Source organism: Arachis hypogaea, chromosome 5 (assembly GCF_003086295.3).
Source record: "Arachis hypogaea cultivar Tifrunner chromosome 5, arahy.Tifrunner.gnm2.J5K5, whole genome shotgun sequence".
In the NCBI taxonomy this organism is placed as follows: domain Eukaryota; kingdom Viridiplantae; phylum Streptophyta; class Magnoliopsida; order Fabales; family Fabaceae; genus Arachis; species Arachis hypogaea.
Genome location: NC_092040.1, coordinates 23,419,862 through 23,444,392, shown reverse-complemented (window position 1 = coordinate 23,444,392; position 24,531 = coordinate 23,419,862). Strand labels below are relative to the sequence as shown.

Genomic DNA, 24,531 nt, shown 5'->3' with positions numbered 1-24,531 from the left:
TAGGGTGTGCTATTTTTCTTTCTGTTTTTCATTCTATTTTTGCTTTTTCAATTGATTTTGTGACTTCACATGATCATCAACCTACAGAAAACATAAAATAACAAAAGGAAAATAGATAAATATAACATTTGGTTGCCTCCCAACAAGCGCTCCTTTAATGTCAGTAGCTTGATAGTGGGCTCTCATGGAGCCTTACAGATGTTCAGAGCAATGTTGGAACCTCCCAACACCAAACTTAGAGTTTGAATATTGGGGTTCAACACCAAACTTAGAATTTGGTTGTGGCCTCCCAACACCAAACTTAGAGTTTGACTGTGGGGGCTCTGTTTGACTCTGTTTTGAGAGAAGCTTTTCATGCTTCCTCTCCATGGTTGCAGAGGGATATCCTTGAGCCTTAAACACAAGGGATTCTTCATTCACTTGAATGATTAATTCTCCTCTGTCAACATCAATCACAGCCTTTGTTGTGGCTAAGAAAGGTCTGCCAAGGATGATGGATTCATCCATGCACTTCCCAGTCTCTAGGACTATGAAATCAGCAGGGATGTACTGGTCTTTAATCTTTACCAGAACATCCTCTACAAGCCCATAAGCTTGTTTTCTTGAATTGTCTGCCATCTCTAGTGAGATTCTTGCAACTTGTACCTCAAAGATCCCTAGCTTCTCCATTACAGAGAGAGGCATGAGGTTTATGCTTGACCCTAGGTCACACAGAGCCTTCTTGAAGGTCATGGTGCCTACTATACAAGGTATTGAGAACTTCCCAGGGTCCTGTCTCTTTTGAGGTAATCTCTGCCTAGTTAAGTCATCCAGTTCTTTGGTGAGCAAAGGGGGTTCATCCTCCCAAGTCTCATTACCAAATAACTTGTCATTTAGCTTCATGATTGCTCCAAGGTACTTAGCAACTTGCTCTTTAGTGACATCTTCGTCCTCTTCAGAGGAAGAATACTCATCAGAGCTCATGAATGGCAGAAGTAAATCCAATGGAATCTCTATGGTCTCAGTGTGAGCCTCAGATTCCCATGGTTCCTCATTAGGGAACTCATTGGAGGCCAGTGGACGTCCATTGAGATCTCCCTCAGTGGCGATCACTGCCTCTTCCTCCTCTCCAATTTCAGCCATGTTGATGGCCTTACACTCTCCGTTTGGATTCTCTTCTGTATTGCTTGGAAGAGTACTAGGAGGGAGTTCAGTAACTTTCTTACTCAGCTGACCCACTTGTGCCTCCAAGTTTCTAATGGAGGACCTTGTTTCAGTCATGAAACTTTGAGTGGTTTTGATTAAATCAGAGACCATGGTTGCTAAGTCAGAGTGACTCTACTTAGAATTCTCTGTCTGTTGCTGAGAATATGATGGAAAAGGCTTGCCATTGCTAAACCTGTTTCTTCCACCATTATTGTTTTTGAAACCTTGTTGAGGTCTCTATTGATCCTTCCATGAGAGATTTGGATGATTTCTCCATGAAGGATTATAGGTGTTTCCATAGGGTTCTCCCATGTAATTCACCTCTTCCATTGATGGGTTCTCAGGATCATAAGCTTCTTCTTTAGATGAAGCGTCCTTAGTACTGCCTGGTGCAGCTTGCATTCCAGACAGACTTTGAGAAATCATATTGACTTGCTGAGTCAATATTTTGTTCTAAGCCAATATGGCATTCAGAGTATCAATCTCAAGAACTCATTTCTTCTTATTCGTCCCATTGTTCATAGGATTCCTTTCAGAAGTGTACATGAATTGGTTATTCGCAACCATTTCAATGAGTTCTTGAGCTTCTGCAGGCATCTTCTTCAGATGAAGAGATCCTCCTGCAGAGCTGTCCAATGACATCTTGGACAGTTCAGACAGGCCATCATAGAAGATACCTATGATGCTCCATTCAGAAAGCATGTCAGAAGGACACCTTCTAATTAATTGTTTGTATCTTTCCCAAACTTCATAGAGGGATTCACCTTCCTTCTGTCTGAAGGTTTGGACTTCCACTCTAAGCTTACTCAATTTTTGAGGTGGAAAGAACTTTGCCAATAAGGCATTGACTAGCTTTTCCCAAGAGTTCAGGCTTTCTTTAGGTTGTGAGTCCAACCATATCCTAGCTCTGTCTCTTATAGCAAAAGGGAATAGCATAAGTCTGTAAACCTCAGGGTCAACCCTATTGGTCTTGACAGTGTCACAGATTTGCAAGAATTCAGCTAAAAACTGATGAGGATCTTCCAATGGAAGTCCATGGAACTTGCAATTTTGTTGCATTAGAGAAACTAATTGAGGCTTAAGCTCAAAGTTGTTTGCTCCAATGGCAGGGATAGAGATGCTTCTCCCATAGAAGTCGGAGTAGGTGCAGTAAAGTTACCCAGCACCTTCCTTGCATTGTTGGCATTGTTGTTGTTTTCGGCTGCCATGTCTTCTTCCTGTTTGAAGATTTCTGTTAGGTCCTCTACAGAGAGTAGTGCTTTAGCTTCTCTTAGCTTTCGCTTCAAGGTCCTTTCAGGTTCAGGGTCAGCCTCAACAAGAATGCTTTTCTCTTTGCTCCTGCTCATATGAAAGAGAAAAGAACAAGAAAATATGGAATTATCTATGTCACAATATAGAGATTCCTTGGGGTGTCAGAGGAAAAGAAGAATAGATGGAGGAGGTAGAGGAATTCGAACTTATCAAGAGGGATAGAGTTTGAAATGTGCATTGAGGAGGAGTGTTAGTCCATAAATGGAAGGATGTGAGAAGAGGGGAAGAATTTTCGAAAATAAAGTAAAAGATTTTAAAATAATTAAAAGGAATTTTGAAAATTTGATTGATGATTTTCAAAAACTAAGATTGAGAAAGAAATAAAGTGATTTTTGAAAAAGATTTTGAAATTAAAAATCAAAAAGATATGATTGAAAACTATTTTGAAAAAGATGTGATTAAAAAGATATGATTGAAAAACAATTTAAAAAGATTTGATTTTTAAAATTAATGACTTGGCTAACAAGAAATTTAAAAGATATGATTCAGACATTAAACCTTTCTCAACAGAAAAGGCAACATACTTGAAATGTTGAATCAAATCATTAATTGTTAGCAAGTATTTTTAAGAAATGAAAGAAATTGATTTTGAAAATATATGATTGAAAAGATATGATTTGAAAAAGATTTGATTTTGAAAAATTATGAAAACTTGAAAAAAATTTGAATTAAAAACAAAATCTTCCCTCTTGTGCCATCCTAGCGTTAAACGCCCAGAATGGTATCCATTCTGGAGTTTAACGCCCAAAACTCTACCTTTTTGGGCGTTAAACGCCCAGCCAGGTACCCTGGCTAACGTTTAAACGCCAGTTTTCCTTCTTCACTGGGTGTTTTGAACGCCCAGTTTTTTCTGTGTAATTTCTCTGCTGCATGTTCTGAATCTTCAATTCTCTGTATTATTGACTTGAAAAGACACAAATTAAGAATTTTTTTTGAATTTTTAATGATGAGGAATAATCAAAATGCAACTAAAATCAAATAAACAATGCATGCAAGACACCAAACTTAGAAGTTTGTATACTATTGACACTAACAAATTGAGAATGCATATGAGAAACAACAAAACACTAAAGACAAGAGAATTTAAAGATCAGAGCAAGGAAATCATCAAGAACAGCTTGAAGATCAATGAAGAACATAATGTATGTAATTTTCGAAAATTAGAAGAATGCAATTGACACCAAACTTAAAATTAGACACTAGACTCAAACAAGAAACATAAAATTATTTTTGGTTTTTATGATTTTGTAATTTTTTTGGATTTTTCAAAAATTATTGGGAAAAGAAAAATAAGGATTTCAAAATTCTTAATGAGAATTCCAGGAATCATGCAATGTTAGTCTAAAGCTGCAATCTAAAAAGATTAGACATGGCTAGCCAAGCTTCAGCAGAATATTACATTCAAGAGCTAAATTGATGAGAATCAATCAGCTTTGGTGATGATGAAAACATCATCTGAAACTCTAGAATTCATTCTTAAGAATTCTAAAGAAAAATACCTAATCTAAGCAATAAGATGAACCATCAGTTGTCCAAACTCGAACAATCCCCGACAACGGCGCCAAAAACTTGGTGCACGAAATTGTGATCATCAATGGCGCCATCAACATGGTACGTGATGAGCGGATAATTTATACGCTTTTTGGCATTGTTTTTAGGTAGTTTTTAGTAAGTTCAAGCTACTTTTAGGGATGTTTTCATTAGTTTTCATGTTAAATTCACATTTCTGGACTTTACTATGAGTTTGTGTGTTTTTCTGTGATTTCAGGTAATTTCTGGCTAAAATTGAGGGACTTGAGCAAAACTATGAAAAAGGCTGACAAAAGGACAGCTGATGCTGTTGGAATCTGACCTCCCTGCACTCGAACTGAATTTTCTGGAGCTACAGAACTCCAAATGGCGTGCTCTTAACGGTTTTGGAAAGTAGACATCTAGAGCTTTCCAGAAATATATAATAGTTCATACTTCATTCGGAAATTGACGACGTAACTCGGCATTGAATGCCAAGTACATGCTGCTGTCTGGAGTTAAACGCCAGAAACACGTCATGATCCGGAGTTGAACGCCCAAAACATGTTATAACTTGGAGTTCAACTCCAAGAAAAGCCTCAGCTCGTGGATAGATCAAGCTCAGCCCAAGCATACACCAAGTGGACCCCGGAAGTGGTTTATGCATCAATTACTTACTCATGTAAACCCTAGTAGCTAGTTTAGTATAAATAAGACTTTTTACTAGTGTATGAGTCGTCTTTTGACCACGTTTCATCTTTGGTCTCAGTTTTGTTTTATTCTTCATCTTAGGAGGCCATTGATCACGTTTTAGGGGGCTGGCCATTCGGCCATGCCTGAACCTTTCACTTATGTACTTTCAACAGTGGAGTTTCTGCACACCATAGATTAAGGGTGTGGAGCTCTGCTGTACCTCAAGTTTCAATACAATTACTATTACTTTTTATTCAATTCTCTTTTATTCTTATTCCAAGATATACGTTGCATAACACTTTGATGAATGTGATGATCCGTGACACTCATCATCATTCTCACCTATGAACGCGCGTGATTGACAACCACTTCCGTTCTACTCTAGGCCGGGCGCATATCTCTTATATTCCCCAACAGAATCTTCGTGGAATAAGCTAGATAGATGGCGGCATTCATGAGGATCCAGAAAGTCTAAACCTTGTCTATGGTGTTCTGAGTAGGATTCTGGGATTGAATGACTGTGACGAGCTTCAAACTCCTGAAGGCTGGGCGTGATGACAAACGCAAAAGAATCAAGGAATTCTATTCCAACCTGATTGAGAACTGACAGATGATTAGCCGTGCTGTGACAGAGCATAGAACCATTTTCACTGAGAGGATGGGATGTAGCCATTGACAACGGTGATGCCCTACATACAGCTTGCCATGGAAAGGAGTAAGAAGGATTGGATGAATGTAATAAGAAAGTAGAGATTCAAGAGGAGCACAGCATCTCCATGCACTTATCTGAAATTCCCACTATTGATTTACATAAGTATTTCTATCCCTTTTTATTTTCTATTTATTATTAATTTTCGAAACCTATAACCATTTAATCTGCCTAACTGAGATTTACAAGGTGACCATAGCTTGCTTCATACCAACAATCTCTGTGGGATCGTCCCTTACTCACGTAAGGTATTACTTGGATGACCCAGTACACTTGCTGGTTAAGTTGAACGGAGTTGTGGAAAGAAAAAGCTTCTCTAACAGTGCCTAGAACTCTTGTATCACAATTTCATCCACCAAGTTTTTGGCGCCGTTGCCGGGGATTGTTCGAGTATGGACAACTGAAAGTTCATCTTGTTGCTCAAATTAGGTAATTTTCTTTTCAAAAATATTTTTCAAAATTTTTCTTTTCTTTTTCGTTTTTACCAAAAATATTTTCGAAAAAAATAACATTAAAATCCAAAAAAATTAGAAAATCATAAAAATCAAAAATATTTTGTGTTTCTTGTTTGAGTCTTGAGTCAATTTTTAAGTTTGGTGTCAATTGCATGATTTAAAAATTTTTCTTGCATTTTTCGAAAGTCCATGCATTAAAGATTTCTAAGTTTGGTGTCTTACATGTTTTCTTTGCATCAAAATTTTTTTCAAAATTATGTTCTTGATGTTCATCATGATCTTCAAAGTGTTCTTGGTGTTCATCTTAACATTCATAGTGTTCTTGCATGCATCTTGTGTTTTGATCCAAAATTTTCATGTTTTGGGTCATTTTTGTGTTTTTCTCTCTCATCATAAAAAGAAATTCAAAAATCAAAAAAATATCTTTTCCTTTTTATCTCCTAATTTTCGAAAATTTGAGTTGACTTAGTCAAAAATTTTAAAAATTAGTTGTTTCTTACAAGTCAAGTCAAATTTTTAATTTTAAAAATCTTATCTTTTCAAAATCTTTTTTTTCAAAAATTATATCTTTTCATTTTTTTTTCGAAAATTTCAAAAATCTTTTTCAAAATCTTTTTCTTATGTTTATATCATATTTTCGAAAATTAGCTAACAATTAATGTGATTGATTCAAAAATTTGAAGTTTGTTACTTTCTTGTTAAGAAAGGTTCAATCTTTAAGTTCTAGAATCTTATCTTGTAGTTTCTTGTTAGTGAAGTAAGTAATTTTAAATTTTTTAATTAAATCTTTTTATCTTTTATCTTATCTTTTTCAAAAAAATTTTTATCTTTTTCAAAAATTGACTTCAAAATATCTTATCTAACCTCTTATCTTCTTATCTTTTCAAATTTGATTTTAATATCTTTTTCAACTAACTTTTTGACTTAGTGTTTGTTTCTTATCTTTTTCAAAAACCACCTAACTACTTTTCCCTCTCTAATTTTCGAAAATATCTCATCCCTTTTTCAAAATTTCTTTTTAATTAATTAATTGTTTTAATTTTTAATTTTAATTATATCTTATCTTTAATTTTTGAAAATACTAACCTCTTTTTCAAAATTACTTTCGAAATTCTCCCTCTCTTTTCTTATTCTATTTAATTATTTATTTACTAACACTTCTCTTCACCTCCCTTCATCTAAAAATCCGAACCCAATATATCCCTTGTGTTTGGATTCTTCACTTTTCTTTCCTCTACCCCTTTCTTTTTCTACTAACATAAAGGAATCTCTATACTGTGACATAGAGGATTCCTCTTTCTTTTCTTGTTTTCTTCTCTTTCATATGAGCAGGAACAAGGATAAAGGCACTCTTGTTGAAATTGATCCAGAACCTGAAAGGACTCTGAAGAGAAAATTAAGAAAAGCTAAAACAATCTAAAGGTAACCTTTCAGAAACATTAGAACAAGAGAAGGAGATGGCAGCCGAAAATAATAATAATGCAAAGAGAATGCTTGGTGACTTCACAAAGCCAACGTCCAAGTTTGATGGAAGAAGCATCTCCATTCATGCCATTGGAGCCAATAACTTTGAGCTGAAACCTCAGCTAGTTGCCTTAATGCAATAAAATTGCAAGTTTTATGGACTTCCATCTGAAGATCCTTATCAGTTTTTAACTGAGTTCTTGCAGATCTGTGAGACTGTAAAGACGAATGGAGTTGATCCTGAAGTCCACAGACTCATGCTTTTCCCTTTTGCTGTAAGAGACAGAGCTAGAATATGGTTGGATTCACAACCTAAGGATAGCCTGGACTCCTGGGATAAGCTGGTCACAGCCTTCTTGGATAAATTCTTTCCTCCTCAAAAGCTGAGCAAGCTAAGAGTGGATGTTCAAACCTTCAAACAAAAAGATGGTGAATCCCTCTATGAAGCTTGGGAAAGATACAAGCAGCTGACCAAAAGATGTCCATCTGACATGTTTTCAGAATGGACCATATTAGATATATTCTATTATGGTCTATCTGAATTTTCGAAAATGTCATTGGACCATTCTGCAGGTGGATCTATTCATCTAAAGAAAACGCCTGAAGAGGCTCAAGAACTCATTGACATGGTTGCAAATAACCAATTCATGTACACTTCTGAGAGGAATTCCGTGAATAATGGGACACCTCAGAGGAAGGGAGTTCTTGAAATTGATGCTCTGAATGCCATATTGGCTTAGAACAAAGTGTTGACTCAACAAGTCAACATGATCTCTCAAAGTCTGAACGGATGGCAAAATGCATCCAACAGTACTAAAGAGGCAGCTTCTGAAGAAGCTTATGATCCTGAGAACCCTGCAATGGCAGAGGTTAATTACATGGGTGAACCTTATGGAAACACCTATAACTCATCATGGAGAAATCATCCAAATTTCTCATGGAAGGATCAACAAAAGCCTCAACAAGGCTTTAACAATGGTGGACGCAACAGGCTGAGCAATAGCAAGCCTTTTCCATCATCTTCTCAGCAACAGACAAAGAATTCTGAACAAAACACTTCTAATTTAGTCAATCTAGTCTCTGATCTGTCAAAGGCCACTTTCAGTTTCATGAGTGAAACAAGATCCTCCATTAGAAATCTGGAGGCACAAGTGGGCCAGCTGAGTAAGAAAGTCATTGAAACTCCTCCCAGTATTTTCCCAAGCAATACAGAAGAGAATCCAAAAGGAGAGTGCAAGGCCATTGATATAATCAATATGGCCGAATGCACAAGGGAGGAGGAGGACGAAAATCCTAGTGAGAAAGACCTCCTAGGACGTCCCTCAAGCAAGAAGGAGTTTCCTATTAAGGATCCACAGGAATCTGAGGCTCATATAGAGACCATAGAGATTCCATTAAATCTCCTTCTGCCATTCATGAGCTCTGAAAACTATTCTTCCTCTGAAGAGGATGAAGATGTGACTGGAGAGCAAGTTGCTCAATATTTAGGAGCTATCATGAAGCTGAATGCCAAGTTGTTTGGTAATGAGACTTGGGAAAGCGAACCTCCCTTGCTCATTAATGAACTAGATACCTGGATTCAGCAAATTTTACCTCAAAAGAAACAAGATCTTGGCAAGTTTATAATACCTTGTACCATAGGCACCATGACTTTTGAAAAAGCTCTATGTGATCTAGGGTCAGGGATAAATCTTATGCCACTCTCTGTAATGGAGAAGCTGGGATCATTGAGGTACAACCTGCCTTGTTCTCATTACAATTGGTAGACAAGTCATTGAGACAAGCCTATGGAATAGTGGAGGACGTGTTAGTAAAGGTTGAAGGCCTTTACATCCCTGCTGATTTCATAATCTTAGACACTAGGAAGGAAGAGGATGAATGCATTATCCTTGGAAGACCTTTCCTAGCCACAGCAGAAGCTGTGATAGATGTCAACAGAGGTGAATTAGTCCTTCAATTAAATGGGGACTACCTTGTGTTTAAGGCACATGGCCATCCCTCTGTGACAAAAGAGAGTAAACATGAAGAGCTTCTCTCAATTCAGAGTCAAGAAGGGCCCCCACAGTCAAACTCTAAGTTTGGTGTTGGGAGGCCACAACCAAACTCTAAGTTTGGTGTCAAGATCCCATATCCAAACTCTAAGTTTGGTGTTGGGACTATACAACATTGACCTAATCACCTTTGTGGCTCCATGAGAGCCACTGTCAAGCTATTGACATTAAAGAAGCGCTTGTTGGGAGGCAACCCAATTTTATTTATCTAATTTTTATTTTATTGTTATTTTGTGTTTTATTAGGTACATGATCATGTGGAGTCATGAAAAAAATAGAAAAATTAAAAACAGAATCAAAAACAGCAGAAGAAAAATCATACCCTGGAGGAAGCACAGGCTGGCGTTCAATGCCAGTAAGGTGCATCTGGCTGGCGTTCAATGCCAAAACAGAGCATGAATCTGGTGCTGAACGCCAGAAACAAGTAACATTCTGGCGTTTGAACGCCAGAAATGTGCCTAGAGGAAAAGCTGGCGCTGAACGCCAGCAACAAGCATGAAACTGGCGTTCAACGCCAGAAACATGTTACATGTGGGCGTTGATCGCCCAGAATGTGCACCACTCGGTGTTTAAACGCCAGAATGGTGTGCAAAGGTATTTTACATGCCTATTTGGTGCAGGGATGGAATTCCTTGACACCTCAGGATCTGTGGACCCCACAGGATCATCTCAGGATCTGTGGACCTCACAGGATCCCCACCTACCTCGCCCTATCTCTCTCCATTCATGGTCATCCCTTCTGTTTTCCATTCACCACTCACATCCATCCACTCTTCCCCATACACCCCACCTACCTTCAAAATTCAAAATCTCTTTCCCACCCAATACCACCCATATAGCCGAATACACACAACCCTCCATCTCCTCCATATCTTCTTCTTTTTTTTCATCTTTTCTTTCTTCTCTTGCTCGAGGGCGAGCAATTTTCTAAGTTTGGTGTGGTAAAAGTATAGCTTTTTGTTTTTCCATAACCATTGATGGCACCTAAGGCCAGAGAAACCTCAAAAAAAAAAAAGGAGAGAAAAGGGAAGACAAAAGCTTCCACCTCTGAGTCATGGGAGATGGAAAGACTCATCTAAAGGGTTTATAGCTCAGTGGTAGAACATTTGACTGCAAATCAAGAGATCCCTAAGATACCTCAGGGGATAAATTGTCCTCCACACAATTATTGGGAGCAACTAAGGATAGGAGCACCAAAATTACTAGGAATCATTCAACAGAAGCAAGGAAGAGACATAGAGGAGCTCAAAGAGCACCATTGGTTCTTCAAGAAGGCACCACCCTCACTAAGGTGGACTCATTCCTTGTTCTTATTTCTCTGTTTTCGATCTTTATGCTTCATGTTTATTTATGTTTTGTGTCTCTACTTCATGATCATTAGTGTTTAGTAACTATGTCTTAAAGTTATGAATAATTCCATTAATCCTTCACCTCTCTTAAATGAAAAATGTTTTAATTCAAAAGAACAAGAAGTACATGAATTTCGAAATTATCCTTGAATTTAATTTAATTTTATTGATGTGGTGACAACACTTTTTGTTTTCTGAATGAATGATTGAACAGTGCATATTTTTGATCTTGTTGTTTATGAATGTTAAAATTGTTGGATCTTGAAAGAATGATGAATAAGAGAAATGTTATTGATAATCTGAAAAATCATGAAATTGATTCTTGAAGCAAGAAAAAGCAGTGAATAGCAAAAGCTTGCGAAAAAAAATTGTGAAAAAAAATGGCGAAAAAATAGAAAGAAAAAGAAAAAGCAAGCAGAAAAAGCCAATAGCCCTTAAAACCAAAAGGCAAGGGTAAAAAGGATCCAAGGCTTTGAGCATCAATGGATAGGAGGCCCAAGGAAATAAAATCCAGGCCTAAGCGGCTAAACCAAGCTGTCCCTAACCATGTGCTTGTGTCATGAAAGTCCAAGTGAAAAGCTTGAGACTGAATGGTTAAAGTCGTGATCCAAAGCAAAAAGAGTGTGCTTAAGAGCTCTGGACACCACTAACTGGGGACTCTAGCAAAGCTTAGTCACAATCTGAAAAGGTTCACCCAGTTATGTGTCTGTGGCATTTATGTATCCGGTGGTAATATTGGAAAACAAAGTGCTTAGGGCCACAGCCAAGACTCATAGGTAGCTGTGTTCAAGAATCAACATGCTTAACTAGGAAAATCAATAACACTATCCGAAATTCTAAGTTCCTAGAGAAGCCAATCATTCTAAACTTCAAAGGAAAAAGTGAGATGCCAAAATTGTTCAGAAGCAAAAAGCTACAAGTCCCGCTCATCTAATTATAATTAATATTCATTGATATTCTGGAATTTATAGTATGTTCTCTTCTTTTTATCCTAATTGATTTTCAGTTGCTTGGGGACAAGCAACAATTTAAGTTTGGTGTTGTGATGAGCGGATAATTTATACGCTTTTTGGCATTGTTTTTAGGTAGTTTTTAGTAAGTTCAAGCTACTTTTAGGGATGTTTTCATTAGTTTTCATGTTAAATTCACATTTTTGGACTTTACTATGAGTTTGTGTGTTTTTCTATGATTTCAGGTAATTTCTGGCTGAAATTGAGGGACTTGAGCAAAACTCTGAAAAAGGCTAACAAAAGAACTGCTGATGCTGTTGGAATCTGACCTCCCTGCACTCGAAATGGATTTTCTGGAGCTACAGAACTCCAAATGGCGTGCTCTCAACGGCGTTGGAAAGTAAACATCCAGAGCTTTCCAGCAATATATAATAGTCCATACTTCATTCGGAAATTGACGACGTAACTCGGTGTTGAACGCCAAGTACATGCTGCTGTCTGGAGTTAAACGCCAGAAACACGTCATGATCCGGAGTTGAACGCCCAAAACACGTTATAACTTGGAGTTCAACTCCAAGAAAAGCCTCAGCTCGTGGATAGATCAAGCTCAGTCCAGCATACACCAAGTGGGCCCCGGAAGTGGATTTATGCATCAATTACTTACTCATGTAAACCCTAGTAGCTAGTTTAGTATAAATAAGACTTTTTACTAGTGTATGAGTCGTCTTTTGACCACGTTTCATCTTTGGTCTTAGTTTTGTTTTATTCTTCATCTTAGGAGGCCATTGATCACGTTTTAGGGGACTGGCCATTCGGCCATGCCTGAACCTTTCACTTATGTACTTTCAACAGTGGAGTTTCTGCACACCATAGATTAAGGGTGTGGAGCTCTGCTGTACCTCAAGTTTCAATACAATTACTATTACTTTTTATTCAATTCTCTTTTATTCTTATTCCAAGATATACGTTGCACAACACTTTGATGAATGTGATGATCCGTGACACTCATCATCATTCTCACCTATGAACGCGCGTGATTGACAACCACTTCCGTTCTACTCTAGGCAGGGCGCATATCTCTTAGATTCCCCAACAGAATCTTCGTGGTATAAGCTAGATAGATGGCGGCATTCATGAGGATCCGAAAAGTCTAAACCTTGTCTATGGTATTCCGAGTAGGATTCTGGGATTGAATGACTGTGACGAGTTTCAAACTCCTGAAGGCTGGGCGTGATGACAAACGCAAAAGAATCAAGGGATTCTATTCCAACCTGATTGAGAACCGACAGATGATTAGCCGTGCTGTGACAAAGCATAGGACCATTTTCACTGAGAGGATGGGATGTAGCCATTGACAACAGTGATGCCCTACATACAGCTTGCCATGGAAAGGAGTAAGAAGGATTGGATGAATGTAATAAGAAAGTAGAGATTCAAGAGGAGCACAGCATCTCCATGCACTTATCTGAAATTCCCACTATTGATTTACATAAGTATTTCTATCCCTTTTTATTTTCTATTTATTATTAATTTTTGAAACCTATAACCATTTAATCTGCCTAATTGAGATTTACAAGGTGACCATAGCTTGCTTCATACCAACAATCTCTGTGGGATCGACCCTTACTCACGTAAGGTATTACTTGGATGACCCAATACACTTGCTGGTTAAGTTGAACGGAGTTGTGGAAAGAAAAAGCTTCTCTAACAGTGCCTGGAACTCTTGTATCACAATTTCGTCCACCAGTACGCTCAGTTGCAATCTCAACTCTTTATCACAACTTCGCACAACTAACCAGCAAGTGCACTGGGTCGTCCAAGTAATAAACCTTACGCGAGTAAGGGTCGATCCCACGGAGATTGTTGGTATGAAGCAAGCTATGGTCATCTTATAAATTTCAGTCAGGTGGATTCAAATGGTTATGGAGGATTAATAATTAAAAGATGAATAAAATAAAGATAGAGATACTCATGTAATTCATTAGTGAGAATTTCAGATAAGCGTATGGAGATGTTTTATCCCTTCCGTCTCTCTGCTTTCCTACTGTCTTCATCCAATCCTTCTTACTCCTTTCCATGGTAAGCTGTATGTTGGGCATCACCGTTGTCAATGGCTACAGTCCCGTCCTCTCAGTGAAAATGTTCAACGCGCTCTGTCACAGCACGGCTATTCATCTGTCGGTTCTCGATCATGTCGGAATAGAATCCAGTGATTCTTTTGCATCTGTCACTAACGCCCCCCAATGCTTGAATCCTACTCAGAATACCACAGACAAGGTTTAGACCTTCCGGATTCTCAAGAATGCCGCCATCAATTCTAGCTTATACCACGAAGATTCTGATTAAGGAATCCAAGAGATACACATTCAAGCCTTGTTTGCATGTAGAACAGAAGTGGTTGTCAGGCACGCGTTCATAAGTGAAAATGATTATGAGCGTCACATAATCATCACATTCATCATGTTCTTGGGTGCGAATGAATATCTTAGAACAAGAATAAGCTGAATTGAATAGAAGAACAATAGTAATTGCATTAATACTCGAGGTACAGCAGAGCTCCACACCTTAATCTATGGTGTGTAGAAACTCCACCGTTGAAAATACATAAGAACAAGGTCTAGTTATGGCCGAGAGGCCAGCCCCCATGATCTGAGAACTAGCCATCCAAAGATGATAATACAATAGCAAAAGGTCCTATTTATAGAGAACTAGTAGCTTAGGGTTTACAAATATGAGTAAATGACGTAAAAATCCACTTCCGGGCCCACTTGGTGTGTGCTTGGGCTGAGCATTGAAGCTTCTATGTGTAGAGACTTTTCTTAGAGTTAAACGCCAGCTTTTGTGCCAGTTTGGGCGTTTAACTCCCACTTCTGTGCCAGTTCCGGCGTTAAACGCTGGGCAGTCTTGAGCTGATTTGGAACGCCGGTTTGAGCCATCAAATCTCAGGCAAAGTATGGACTATTATATATAGCTGGAAAGTCCAGGATGTCTACTTTTCAACGCAATTGAGAGCGCGCCAATTGGGCTTCTGTAGCTCCAGAAAATCCACTTCGAGTGTAGGGAGGTCAGAATCCAACAGCATCTGCAGTCCTTTTCAGCCTCTGAATCAGATTTTTGCTCAGCTCCCTCAATTTCAGCCAGAAAATACCTGAAATCATAGAAAAACACACAAACTCATAGTAAAGTCCAGAAAAGTGAATTTTAAATAAAAACTAATAAAAATATAATAAAAACTAACTAAAACATACTAAAAATAATGCCAAAAAGCGTATAAATTATCCGCTCATCAATTATTAGCTAGTTTTGGAGTTTATGTTTGTAGAGAGAGAAACTCTCACTTCTCTCTAGGTTCTAGCTTTCTCAATTTCAAATTCACTTGGATCCTTTGGTTAGATCTATTTTGATTTCAATTTTATGTTGTTTCAATTTGTAGATCTCATTCTTCTACTCTCATTTAATGCTATTTACTCTAGTATTGTAGATCTTGGATTTGGATCTTGTTTACTTTGATTTCTATTAATGCATTGAGGAATTTCATGTTAATTATTGTCAATTTCTTGATTGTAGTTAATTGTTTGTAGTAGATAACCTTGATTTGGATTTTTCTTCTCAATTTCACAATGTCTTCCAATATTGCTTACCAAGTGTTTGAGCTAGAAATTGTCAACTATAGTTATGGAGTAGATTTTCACTCTTGGCTTGGGGGTTGGGAGATTGGAGACACTTGAATTGTCAAATTCTCTTGTTGATTGACAATTGGAAATTGCTAGTTGATTTGGATGTTACTAAAGCTAATCTTTCCTTAGGATTTGACTAGGACTTGTAGATTCAAATTGATTATCTCCACTTGACTTTTCTTCATAGTTAGAGGTTAATTAAGTGGAGCAATAACCAATTCTTATCACAATTGATGGTGGCAATGATGATAAGAATTCCAATTCTCACCCATAGCGAAGGATTTTATATTGATTGATTATCATTTGTTCTTGTTAGCTTAATTTCTTGTTCTACTTAGTCCAATTGTTAATTGCCCGTTGCTTTAATTCATGCTCATTTACTTTCCTTGTATTCAACTCCAAAAACACCAAGAGAACTCCTAACCAATGATGTGCATCTTAGGGCAACTCCTAGGAGGAACAACCTGGGATTCTACTCCCGGTTATTGATTTTGAATTGTGGTGACACATTTCCTAAGTTTGTATGCACGATTTCTTGTTGGTTTAGACTATACTCACAACGGAATTTATTGATAAATTCTATATCGACAAAATTTACGCGCATCAAAGGTACTTAGAGCCTTTGGCTTTTTTCTCAACCCCTTTTCTTTTTTCTTTCTTTTTTTCATTACGTGTTGCTCCTTCAAGACTTTGTCAAGTGTAAAAATTCCATAATAGTCCTCTAGATTAAGGTCTCAAGCAATTTGGCTCAACTTGTGTTGAACATTCTTAGTTAGTTTGGCCTTCCAAATTTATATTATCATTCTCTTTATGATTAATCCCTTTCTCTTTTTGTTCTTTCTTGGCAAATGATCCTTGCCCACCTTTAGGAGCAAGCACAATTATAATTGTGGATTGTGATGAACAAGTAATAATATGCACTTGATTAACAACACTCATAAATGTATTGTATAGGATAGAACAAGATCACATTGCAGATTATTAAAAAGGAAGGAAACAAATAGAAGTCAACAACCTTAGTTCTTATTGCCATCATCTTCCTCATATTCCTTTTTATTATCCTTTTAGGCTATGTAGAGCATAGCCTCCAACACTAAACTTAGAATGATTACTTGTCCTCAAGCAACAAAGAAAAATAGCGGTGATAAAAATAAGAATAATCATGATTGTCTAGTGGATATAAGAAAGCAAAGCGGAAGCTCATTCAAATAAAACATACAAAATTAAAAAAAATGAAAGGAAAGACAAAATAAAGCAAAATAAACATATTGCTAATGTATTGGTACGGGCAAAGTGGACCTTGCATGGGTGAAGTATGGCAACACCAAAGTTGGTGTGAGAACACCAAACTTAGTATGACACAATCAATGAGAGGCCGAGCCAAGTATCCAGTGAAGTGCAAGCATCATGTTTATTGTAGCAACATCAAACTTAATCCATGGAATACATATGCAACATGAAGTACAGCAAAAAAAAAAAGAAAAATGAAAAGAAATTACCTAATGCTGGGTTGCCTCCCAACAAGTGCTTATTTAACGTCACTAGCTTAATGGTTAGTTCTTGAAGTTTCTTCCTCTTCTTCTAGTTGGTTAAGAGAAATGACTTCAGTGGACATGAGGAGATAAAGAGATACCCACCAAAAAGCATCCCCATACAACTCTCTGATTCACTAGGACCAAAGAAAGTATATTCAAGTGTTGGCGGAGAAGACCTTAATTCAAATGTAGGTGGTGCATTCAGATTTTTCCTCCCAGAAGCTTGCATGCATAGATAAAAGGACTTGTATGGCTTTCTCCTTAATTATTAGAATGTGCAAGCATGGAGTGTGCATGGATACCTCCTTTGTTTGTGCATCTTCCTCTTCTTCCATGTGTGAGGGTGGAGAGTTCTCTAATTCACTAGAGAATGAACTCCTTTGCTTGATTTCCTCACATGCTTCCATAGAATCTTGTATTGTATCTCTTGGAAAGGATGTTGCATGTTCCTTTGTCATCTCTTGTAGCCTTTAAGGATATGAAATCCTAAGCTTGTATTCTTCCACTACCCCCTTCTTCATTGGAATTTCACTTGGTACAGGGGTGTCTTGGTCTTGCTCTTGCACTTCTAACTCTTCTTCTTTTTCGGGACTTAAGTGTTGTGCGGTGTTTGGAAGAACCCCTTCATCAAGAACTTCTTGAATTATTGGTTCAATTAAATAAACTCCTATGTAGCTCTTTGATTCACTGGAGGATGGAATCCTTTGAATGATTCCCTCACATTCTCTTGTAGGAATTTGCATTGCTTCTCTTGGGAGGGAGTTTGCTTGTTTCTTTGCCCAATGCTTGGTAATCAACTCTACATGTTTCTTTATATTTTTGACACTCATTTTTATATCATGTATGTAATTTTGAGCAGTGTTCTTTAGTTCTTTTATGGCAAGATCAAGAGCTGATGGTTTTTTATATGAACAAAAAGATGATAGTTCTTGGTATAGATAGAGAGGTGGTGGTCCTTGGTATGAATAAGGAGATAGTGATTCTTGATATGAATAATTGGAGGATGGTTCCTGATATGAATAAGGAGATAATGGCTTTTGGTATGAATAAAGAGATGATAGTTCTTGGTATAAGTAAGGAGATGATGGTTCTTGATAGATGGAATATGGATTACTGTAGTTTCCTTGGCCTTGACTTTTCCAATCAAAATCCGAATAATTCTTCCATCCACAATAATATGAATCATTCCTTGAGTGTGAGTAGTAATCCATGTGATCTCTTTCCATTATTTTTCTTAGCACAAAACACCAAAAAGAATTAAATGCACCATGTGGTAAAAAGGAAAGAAAATATGAGAGAATGAAAAGGAAATTTTTTTATGAAGAGAAAATAGAAAAAAAAGTGGCTAATCTAGGTAATCAATCAATTGGTAGATGTTAATCACAATTATTCCTTGGCAACGGCGCCAAAAACTTGGTGTGAAGTTTCAAGCCACAACTTACCAGCAAGTGAACTGGGTTGTACCAAGTAATAGCTCACGGTGAGTGAGTATTGATCCCACGAAAATTAACGGACTAAGAAAGCAATGGTTGATTAGCTATTCTAGTTAAACAAATTGAAATGAGAGTTTTGATTATCAAATAGCATAAAAAGCAATAAACTAAGGAAAGTGAATGATAATGGTTGAGAAAACAATGTGAGAATGGAGTTAAGGCTTTGGAGATGTTTAAATGCTCGGATTAATATTCAATGTCAACTATTTTGATCATGCAATGATTATGTTTATGGCAAACCCTGAGTGATTAAATTCCTATTCCTAGGCAATCCAATCTTTTCTAATCTAACCGATTGTCAATTCCTTGATCACTCAATTACATTGGAGGGTTAAGTCTAATTTCTTATTTAAAGCCACACAAACCTTAAGAACCCAAAAGCATGATGCAGTTATATGTCACATACCACATTAAGCCCAGGCAATTAAGGATTATGAGAGATTGATTTCAAGCTGTAATTATAATGATATAACTTTTCTAATACTCAAATAGAATTCAAGTAAGATTAAAGTTATTTTCCAATAATCACGAATCCTTAGGATGAAAAATGAAACCAATTCTTAAATAAAAATCAAAGCATTAATTAAGAGTAGAATAATATATAATTATCAATCCATTAAAGTAAACAGAGCTCCTAACTTTAACAATGGAGGTTTAGTTGTCCATAGTGTAGAAAATTAAAATCCCATAGTGCAGAAAATTAAAATCCTAATCTAATGTGTAAAACCTAAAAATAATGAATGAAAGACGAAAGAGAATGAGTTCCTCCCATCAGAAATGGCGCTATTTCTTTTATAATAGCGTGAAATTGCACTCTGGGCCTTGTTGCTAGCGTTTAGCACCCCTTGGCTCTAAATGCCTCTTCTGGTGCAATTCTGATGCTGCTTTCTTCAGGTTTGGTGCTAAACACCGGAGGAGTGGCATTTAGAACCGGGAGTCCCGAGAAGAATTGAAGCTGGACGCGGTTTCGTGCTAAATGCCAATGTTGTGGCATTTAGCGCTATGATGCTAGAGAGAAGGCATAAACTATTATATATCGTTGGAAAGTTTTGAAAGTTAGCTTTCTAATTTCGCTAGAACCGCATTATTTGGATCTCTATAGCTCAAGTAATGCCCATTGAAGTGTGAAAAGGTCAGAGTTGACTACATCCACAAATTCTCATTGCACTTGTCTTCAATTCTTGGTTCCTCCTCATTCTTTTGCTTCTCTTTTTCTAACATTTTCCTATAAGAATCTTGAAACCAAGAAAATTAAAGTACTAATATAATAGCCTTGAAAATCATATAGTTATCAAGCATAAGTTATTAATTCTCTATAAGAAATGCCAATGAAAAGTGCTTAAGATACTCATGTATCAGTGTCACCAAAATGCAATGTTTAACTAAAATATCTTACCGTCAAATTTTTTTGACGGTAAATCCCATGATAAAGTTCGCGGCTATTCCATCCCCTTTTTTCTCCAAGTATTACCTACGAATTTACCGTTGGACAAATTGTATAACAAAATCCTCTATGAATCCATCAATAAAGCCGATGCTAACGCAAGACTCTAAATTTGATTGCAAAACCAATGGTACTCAGCATTTTTCTTGTAGTAATACCACAATTGCGATGAATTCCAAAGAAGTTTGAAAAATCAAAGAAAAAATGATAAAGGAAAAAAAATGAATTATTAAAATTTGAAATTGATAACGCATTGCTGAATCATTGAATGAAGAAAACCATCAAAATTTTGATTCTAAATCACTCAATTATGAGTTCAACATGCAATAAGTGCATTAGAACACAAATTGATAAGAGTTATGGGAAAATGATGCAATAGAACACAAATTGGAAGCACAAGAATCAGAATTAAGGGAGAATCAAGTAACTCATACCTGATTACTAGAGCGCGATTGAGATTTCAATAGAAATCAGCACAAGTTTGTTCGAAAAAAGATTCAGAGCGCGATTAAGATTGAGATGAAAACTGTAAAGAGATTTGAACAATGAAAAACACGGAATGATAAAAATGTGAGAGAACAATTAGTGTGTGGTTATCACTTTTCAAAGAGAATAAGGTACTAAGAGAGTGATTTTGTGTGAGGGGGAGTGACGAGGCACTAAGAGTGTGATGTTACCGCATTTCACAGTTTAGACCTTTTTTGTTATTTTTTAAATTTTAACTTTTTTTAGTGACAATAGCTGAAATGGCCATTATAATCTATAGTATTAATGACAAATATATAATTGTTACTAAAAAATAATTTTAAGAAGAGAAATTGCAATAATAATATTATTGCCACTAAAAATTTGTCGCTAAGAATATTTTTTCTTGAAGTGGGAAGACGAAAAAGATGAAGAAGTAGCGGGCATAGGTGAGAGCAAATCGTGACTGAGAATGGAGGAGGCAGTTGTTTTGGGGCTTGTGAGGTAGATGGTAATACATTTAGTGCATGTATAGGAGTGGGAATTAAGGTTTAAATTTTTCAGAGATTGTGTATGTATAATATATAAAACTATCGTGGTTGATTTTAGTAGCTAATTAGTATATACCTAAATAACTAATCATTTATTCTTTTCCAAATAGTTCAGTATAATATGAATTACACTAATACTCGAGTACCATAATACTGATGTTATTAACAAGATCATCTCCCGTAACAAATAAATAGACTTTGTTAGGTAGACAATGGTCTTTGTGAACAATATGAATAATGGGTTCTAAAATTAGTCCAATAAAATAAAAACATATTACACCCTCAAATTATCCACCTAAATTTTAATATTAGGATAACCATCCGTACATCTAGTGAATTGAATATCTAATATATTCATTATTCACATTGTTTAGTATTTTTATTGTCTACCTATACATTTTCTAAATAAATAGATGAAAAAGAAGCCATCATAGAAACATAATATTCAAACTAAGGAGAAAAGAAAATTACATGGTCTCACAACATCATTTCAATAACATTTTACTTGGCAGCAGCTTTAGCAATAAGCCGTTTTTGTCGAAGAGCCTTACAAAACAAAGCAAGCTTGTCAATCTCTGGAAGAGTTCCAGTCACAGCAGAATTCGCAATAAAATTCGTAGCCCAATTCACCAACCCTGGAAACTTGTCGTTGGTGAGGACCTTCTTTCCATTCATCTCTTCTAACACACGTAGAGAAGGCAAGAAGCTCCCAAAGGCAATGTCAGTGATTCCAACCTTGCTCCCTCCAAAGAAGGGCTTTTTTTCACTGCATTTTCCAAATGCCTCTTCCAACTTCACAAGTATTTCTTCCTCCAATTGCTCGGAGTGTGGCTTCCTTTCCTCTTCATCTTCAAAAGCCAGTAGAATGTTTCTCATGCAAAGTAATAACTACTACGTACACCCAAATTTAAATGCAAAAAGTAAATTGATGAATTAAAACCAAAGTTAAAAAGGAACAATAATGTTAGGGAGACAAAAAAACTGCTAGAACTTGCCTTATTTAACATTCATTAATAATCGTAACACTTAATGAATACTAAATAAGACAAATTATAGCTGTTTTTAACTGATTTTTTTTTATTATTACCAAACATTTTCGAAAAAGATCAGATATTCACACAAATAGACTTAAATAAGCATGTAGTCTCTAAAAGTTATATTTTATAATATTATTGGCTGGTTTTTGTATATTTTATGGTGATTTTGATTTAGCGAAATATTACCAGGTTAATATTTTTAGTGGGAAAAAATAAAAAAAATTAGCTAGTATTGGTTTAAATAAAAAAATGTTGGTCACGTAATATTTTTCTTTGATTTAAAGGTTTTTACTTTTTAGGAATAATAAATTTGATATATCCTACTCACAAATCAATTTATAAATAAACATTTTTAATCTTAAACTATTTGTATTTATGGTAAATAAAAATATACACGAATAATGAAATTCAGTGACTAAATTTGTCATTATATAATTTCAAAAATAATAAATTTAATAATATTTTATTTACAAATTAATTTAAAAATAAATATTTAAAATTTGAACCGTCTATAGTTATGATAAATAAAAATGCTCTACGAACACAAAAAATTAATTACCAAATCAATCATCATATAATTGCGTATATTTATATCTAGTAATTTACACATTTTTTAATAAAATAATTAGCCATTAGAATAATATAAATGTCATAGTTTAATATTACAATCAAACATGTCATGCATAAGTAAATAATCTAACATTTTTACAGGCTGTAATTAAATGTTTTCACGAACACAAAACAGCCATTGTATCGTGACAATCATCTTTCATGTAATACACCAATCAACCGCTGTATAGGAATGCATTCTTTATGTTCATGAAAAAAAAGTTAACTATGGTGCGTCAAAAACATTATTTGATTATTCTATATTAAATAATGTTTGATTATCTTATGTGAGACTTTTAATTATTCCAGTAATTAATTATTTATTAAAAAATATATAAAATAACATGTACAAACATATATATTATAACTTATGTTTTATGTGTATTTATATTTTTAAAAAAAGAGTGTTAGGGATCAGTAATTTTTGTGATTTGTAATCATTAAGTAATTATTAATGATGTTTTTAATGGTGTGAGATTTTATCTAATAGTATAAAATTATTCATTTTTCTTTTACTGATTACATGTTAGTCAAAATTTAATAAAGTTGCTGGCCTTCTAAATTTTTCTTTTTTTAATTACAAAGAGATTTCTATTTTTTACTGGTCTTCTATTTAACCTTTTTTTGGTAACTTTTTTTTCTTTTAGAATTTTAATTTGAATCAACTTCGTATACAATTAATGCAAATCGATAGGCCTTTAGAAAAAGAATTTTACTAGAAAATCAATTAGGAGTGAAATCAATTTCAACCTAACCAATTAGTTGAATAAGTGAAAAATAAATTCGTTATAAAAAAAATAACCCCTCATTATCATAGTTTTTCGAATTTTAAAATAAAAAATAGAAAAAATTAATTTACTTCGTTTATATTATAATTGGTTTTTTAGACTTTTTCTTAAAAGAATACTTACAAAAATTTAAAATCACACATGAATAGTCTTAGAACAATAAGAATCACATTTAACCAAAAGGACATTTCATATTATAAATCCTTTATATAAAGAAAGAGATATATAAATAAAGCACCTTATCATCAATGTATGAAACCCAGAATGTAGCAATTGCTCTGTCATAAGCATCTTGAGGAAGGATAGAAGGAGCATTGGACCAAACCTCATCAATATATTGAAGTATGATTGAGGATTCACATATGGGTTTGTCACCATGAATTAGAACTGGAATTTTCTTGTGCACAGGATTGGAACGAAGAAGAAGATCACTTTTGGAGTTCAAGTCCTCTTCAATGTTCTCATATTCCAATCCTTTAATATTAAGTGCAATCTTCACCCTTGTCACAAATGGACTGAACCATCCACCCAAAAGCTTCAAGTCACTACTTTTTGCTGCCATCACTATTATTATTGAAAGGGTAAATTATTGAAACTCTGTTATCTATTAGGTTACCGCTCATCAAGCAAAGCGTAAGTATATATATATATATATATATATATATATATATATATATTAAAACAAAAATAAAGCAAATATAAATAAAAATATATAAAATAACAGAAATATAATTAAGGCAGTCAAAATGTTATGGATAAGTTAGACTTCAAACATTAAGGAAAAAATAAAATAATAAGCAAAAAATAATGTAAATGAAATGAATCTAAAATAAATTAAATGTTACTTTAATACTAAAAGTAATATAAGACTTAAAGCAAATTAAAGAAAAAGATGAATAAAAATATTTGATAACTAAAGAAAATCAATAAAAAATAGTTATAGTTTATCTTATTTAGTATTTATTAATTGTTATGACAATTAATAAATATTAAATAAGATAAATTTTGACTATTTTTTTGTTTCTCTAATATTATTGTCTTTTTTATTTCTTTTATAGTATAAAGATAATTTTTTTATTTTCTCCACTTCTTACCAGTTACTTTTAATACTAAAAAGTGAAAAATATATTAAAGAGGTGTATACAAAACATAATTTATATAATATTTCTCTCAATTTTTTTTATTTTTATTTGGTACAGATAGAGAATTTTCAATATTTTTATTTTACTCTCCAATTTTTAAATATAACTTATACG

The 24,531-nt window shown here is 35.1% G+C and overlaps 1 protein-coding gene across 1 annotated transcript; it reads right to left on the bottom strand.

Moving 5' to 3' along the window:
• Positions 1–21,285: 21,285 nt before the first annotated feature.
• LOC112804130 (glutathione S-transferase U17-like) lies at positions 21,286–23,865 on the bottom strand. The gene is made up of 2 exons (XM_025847531.3): positions 23,514–23,865; positions 21,286–21,729 (listed from the first exon to the last, which is right to left on the bottom strand). The coding sequence occupies exons 1-2, from the start codon at positions 23,835–23,837 to the stop codon at positions 21,343–21,345; spliced, it is 711 nt and encodes a 236-aa protein (XP_025703316.1). The 5' UTR covers positions 23,838–23,865; the 3' UTR covers positions 21,286–21,342.
• Positions 23,866–24,531: the final 666 nt, after the last annotated feature.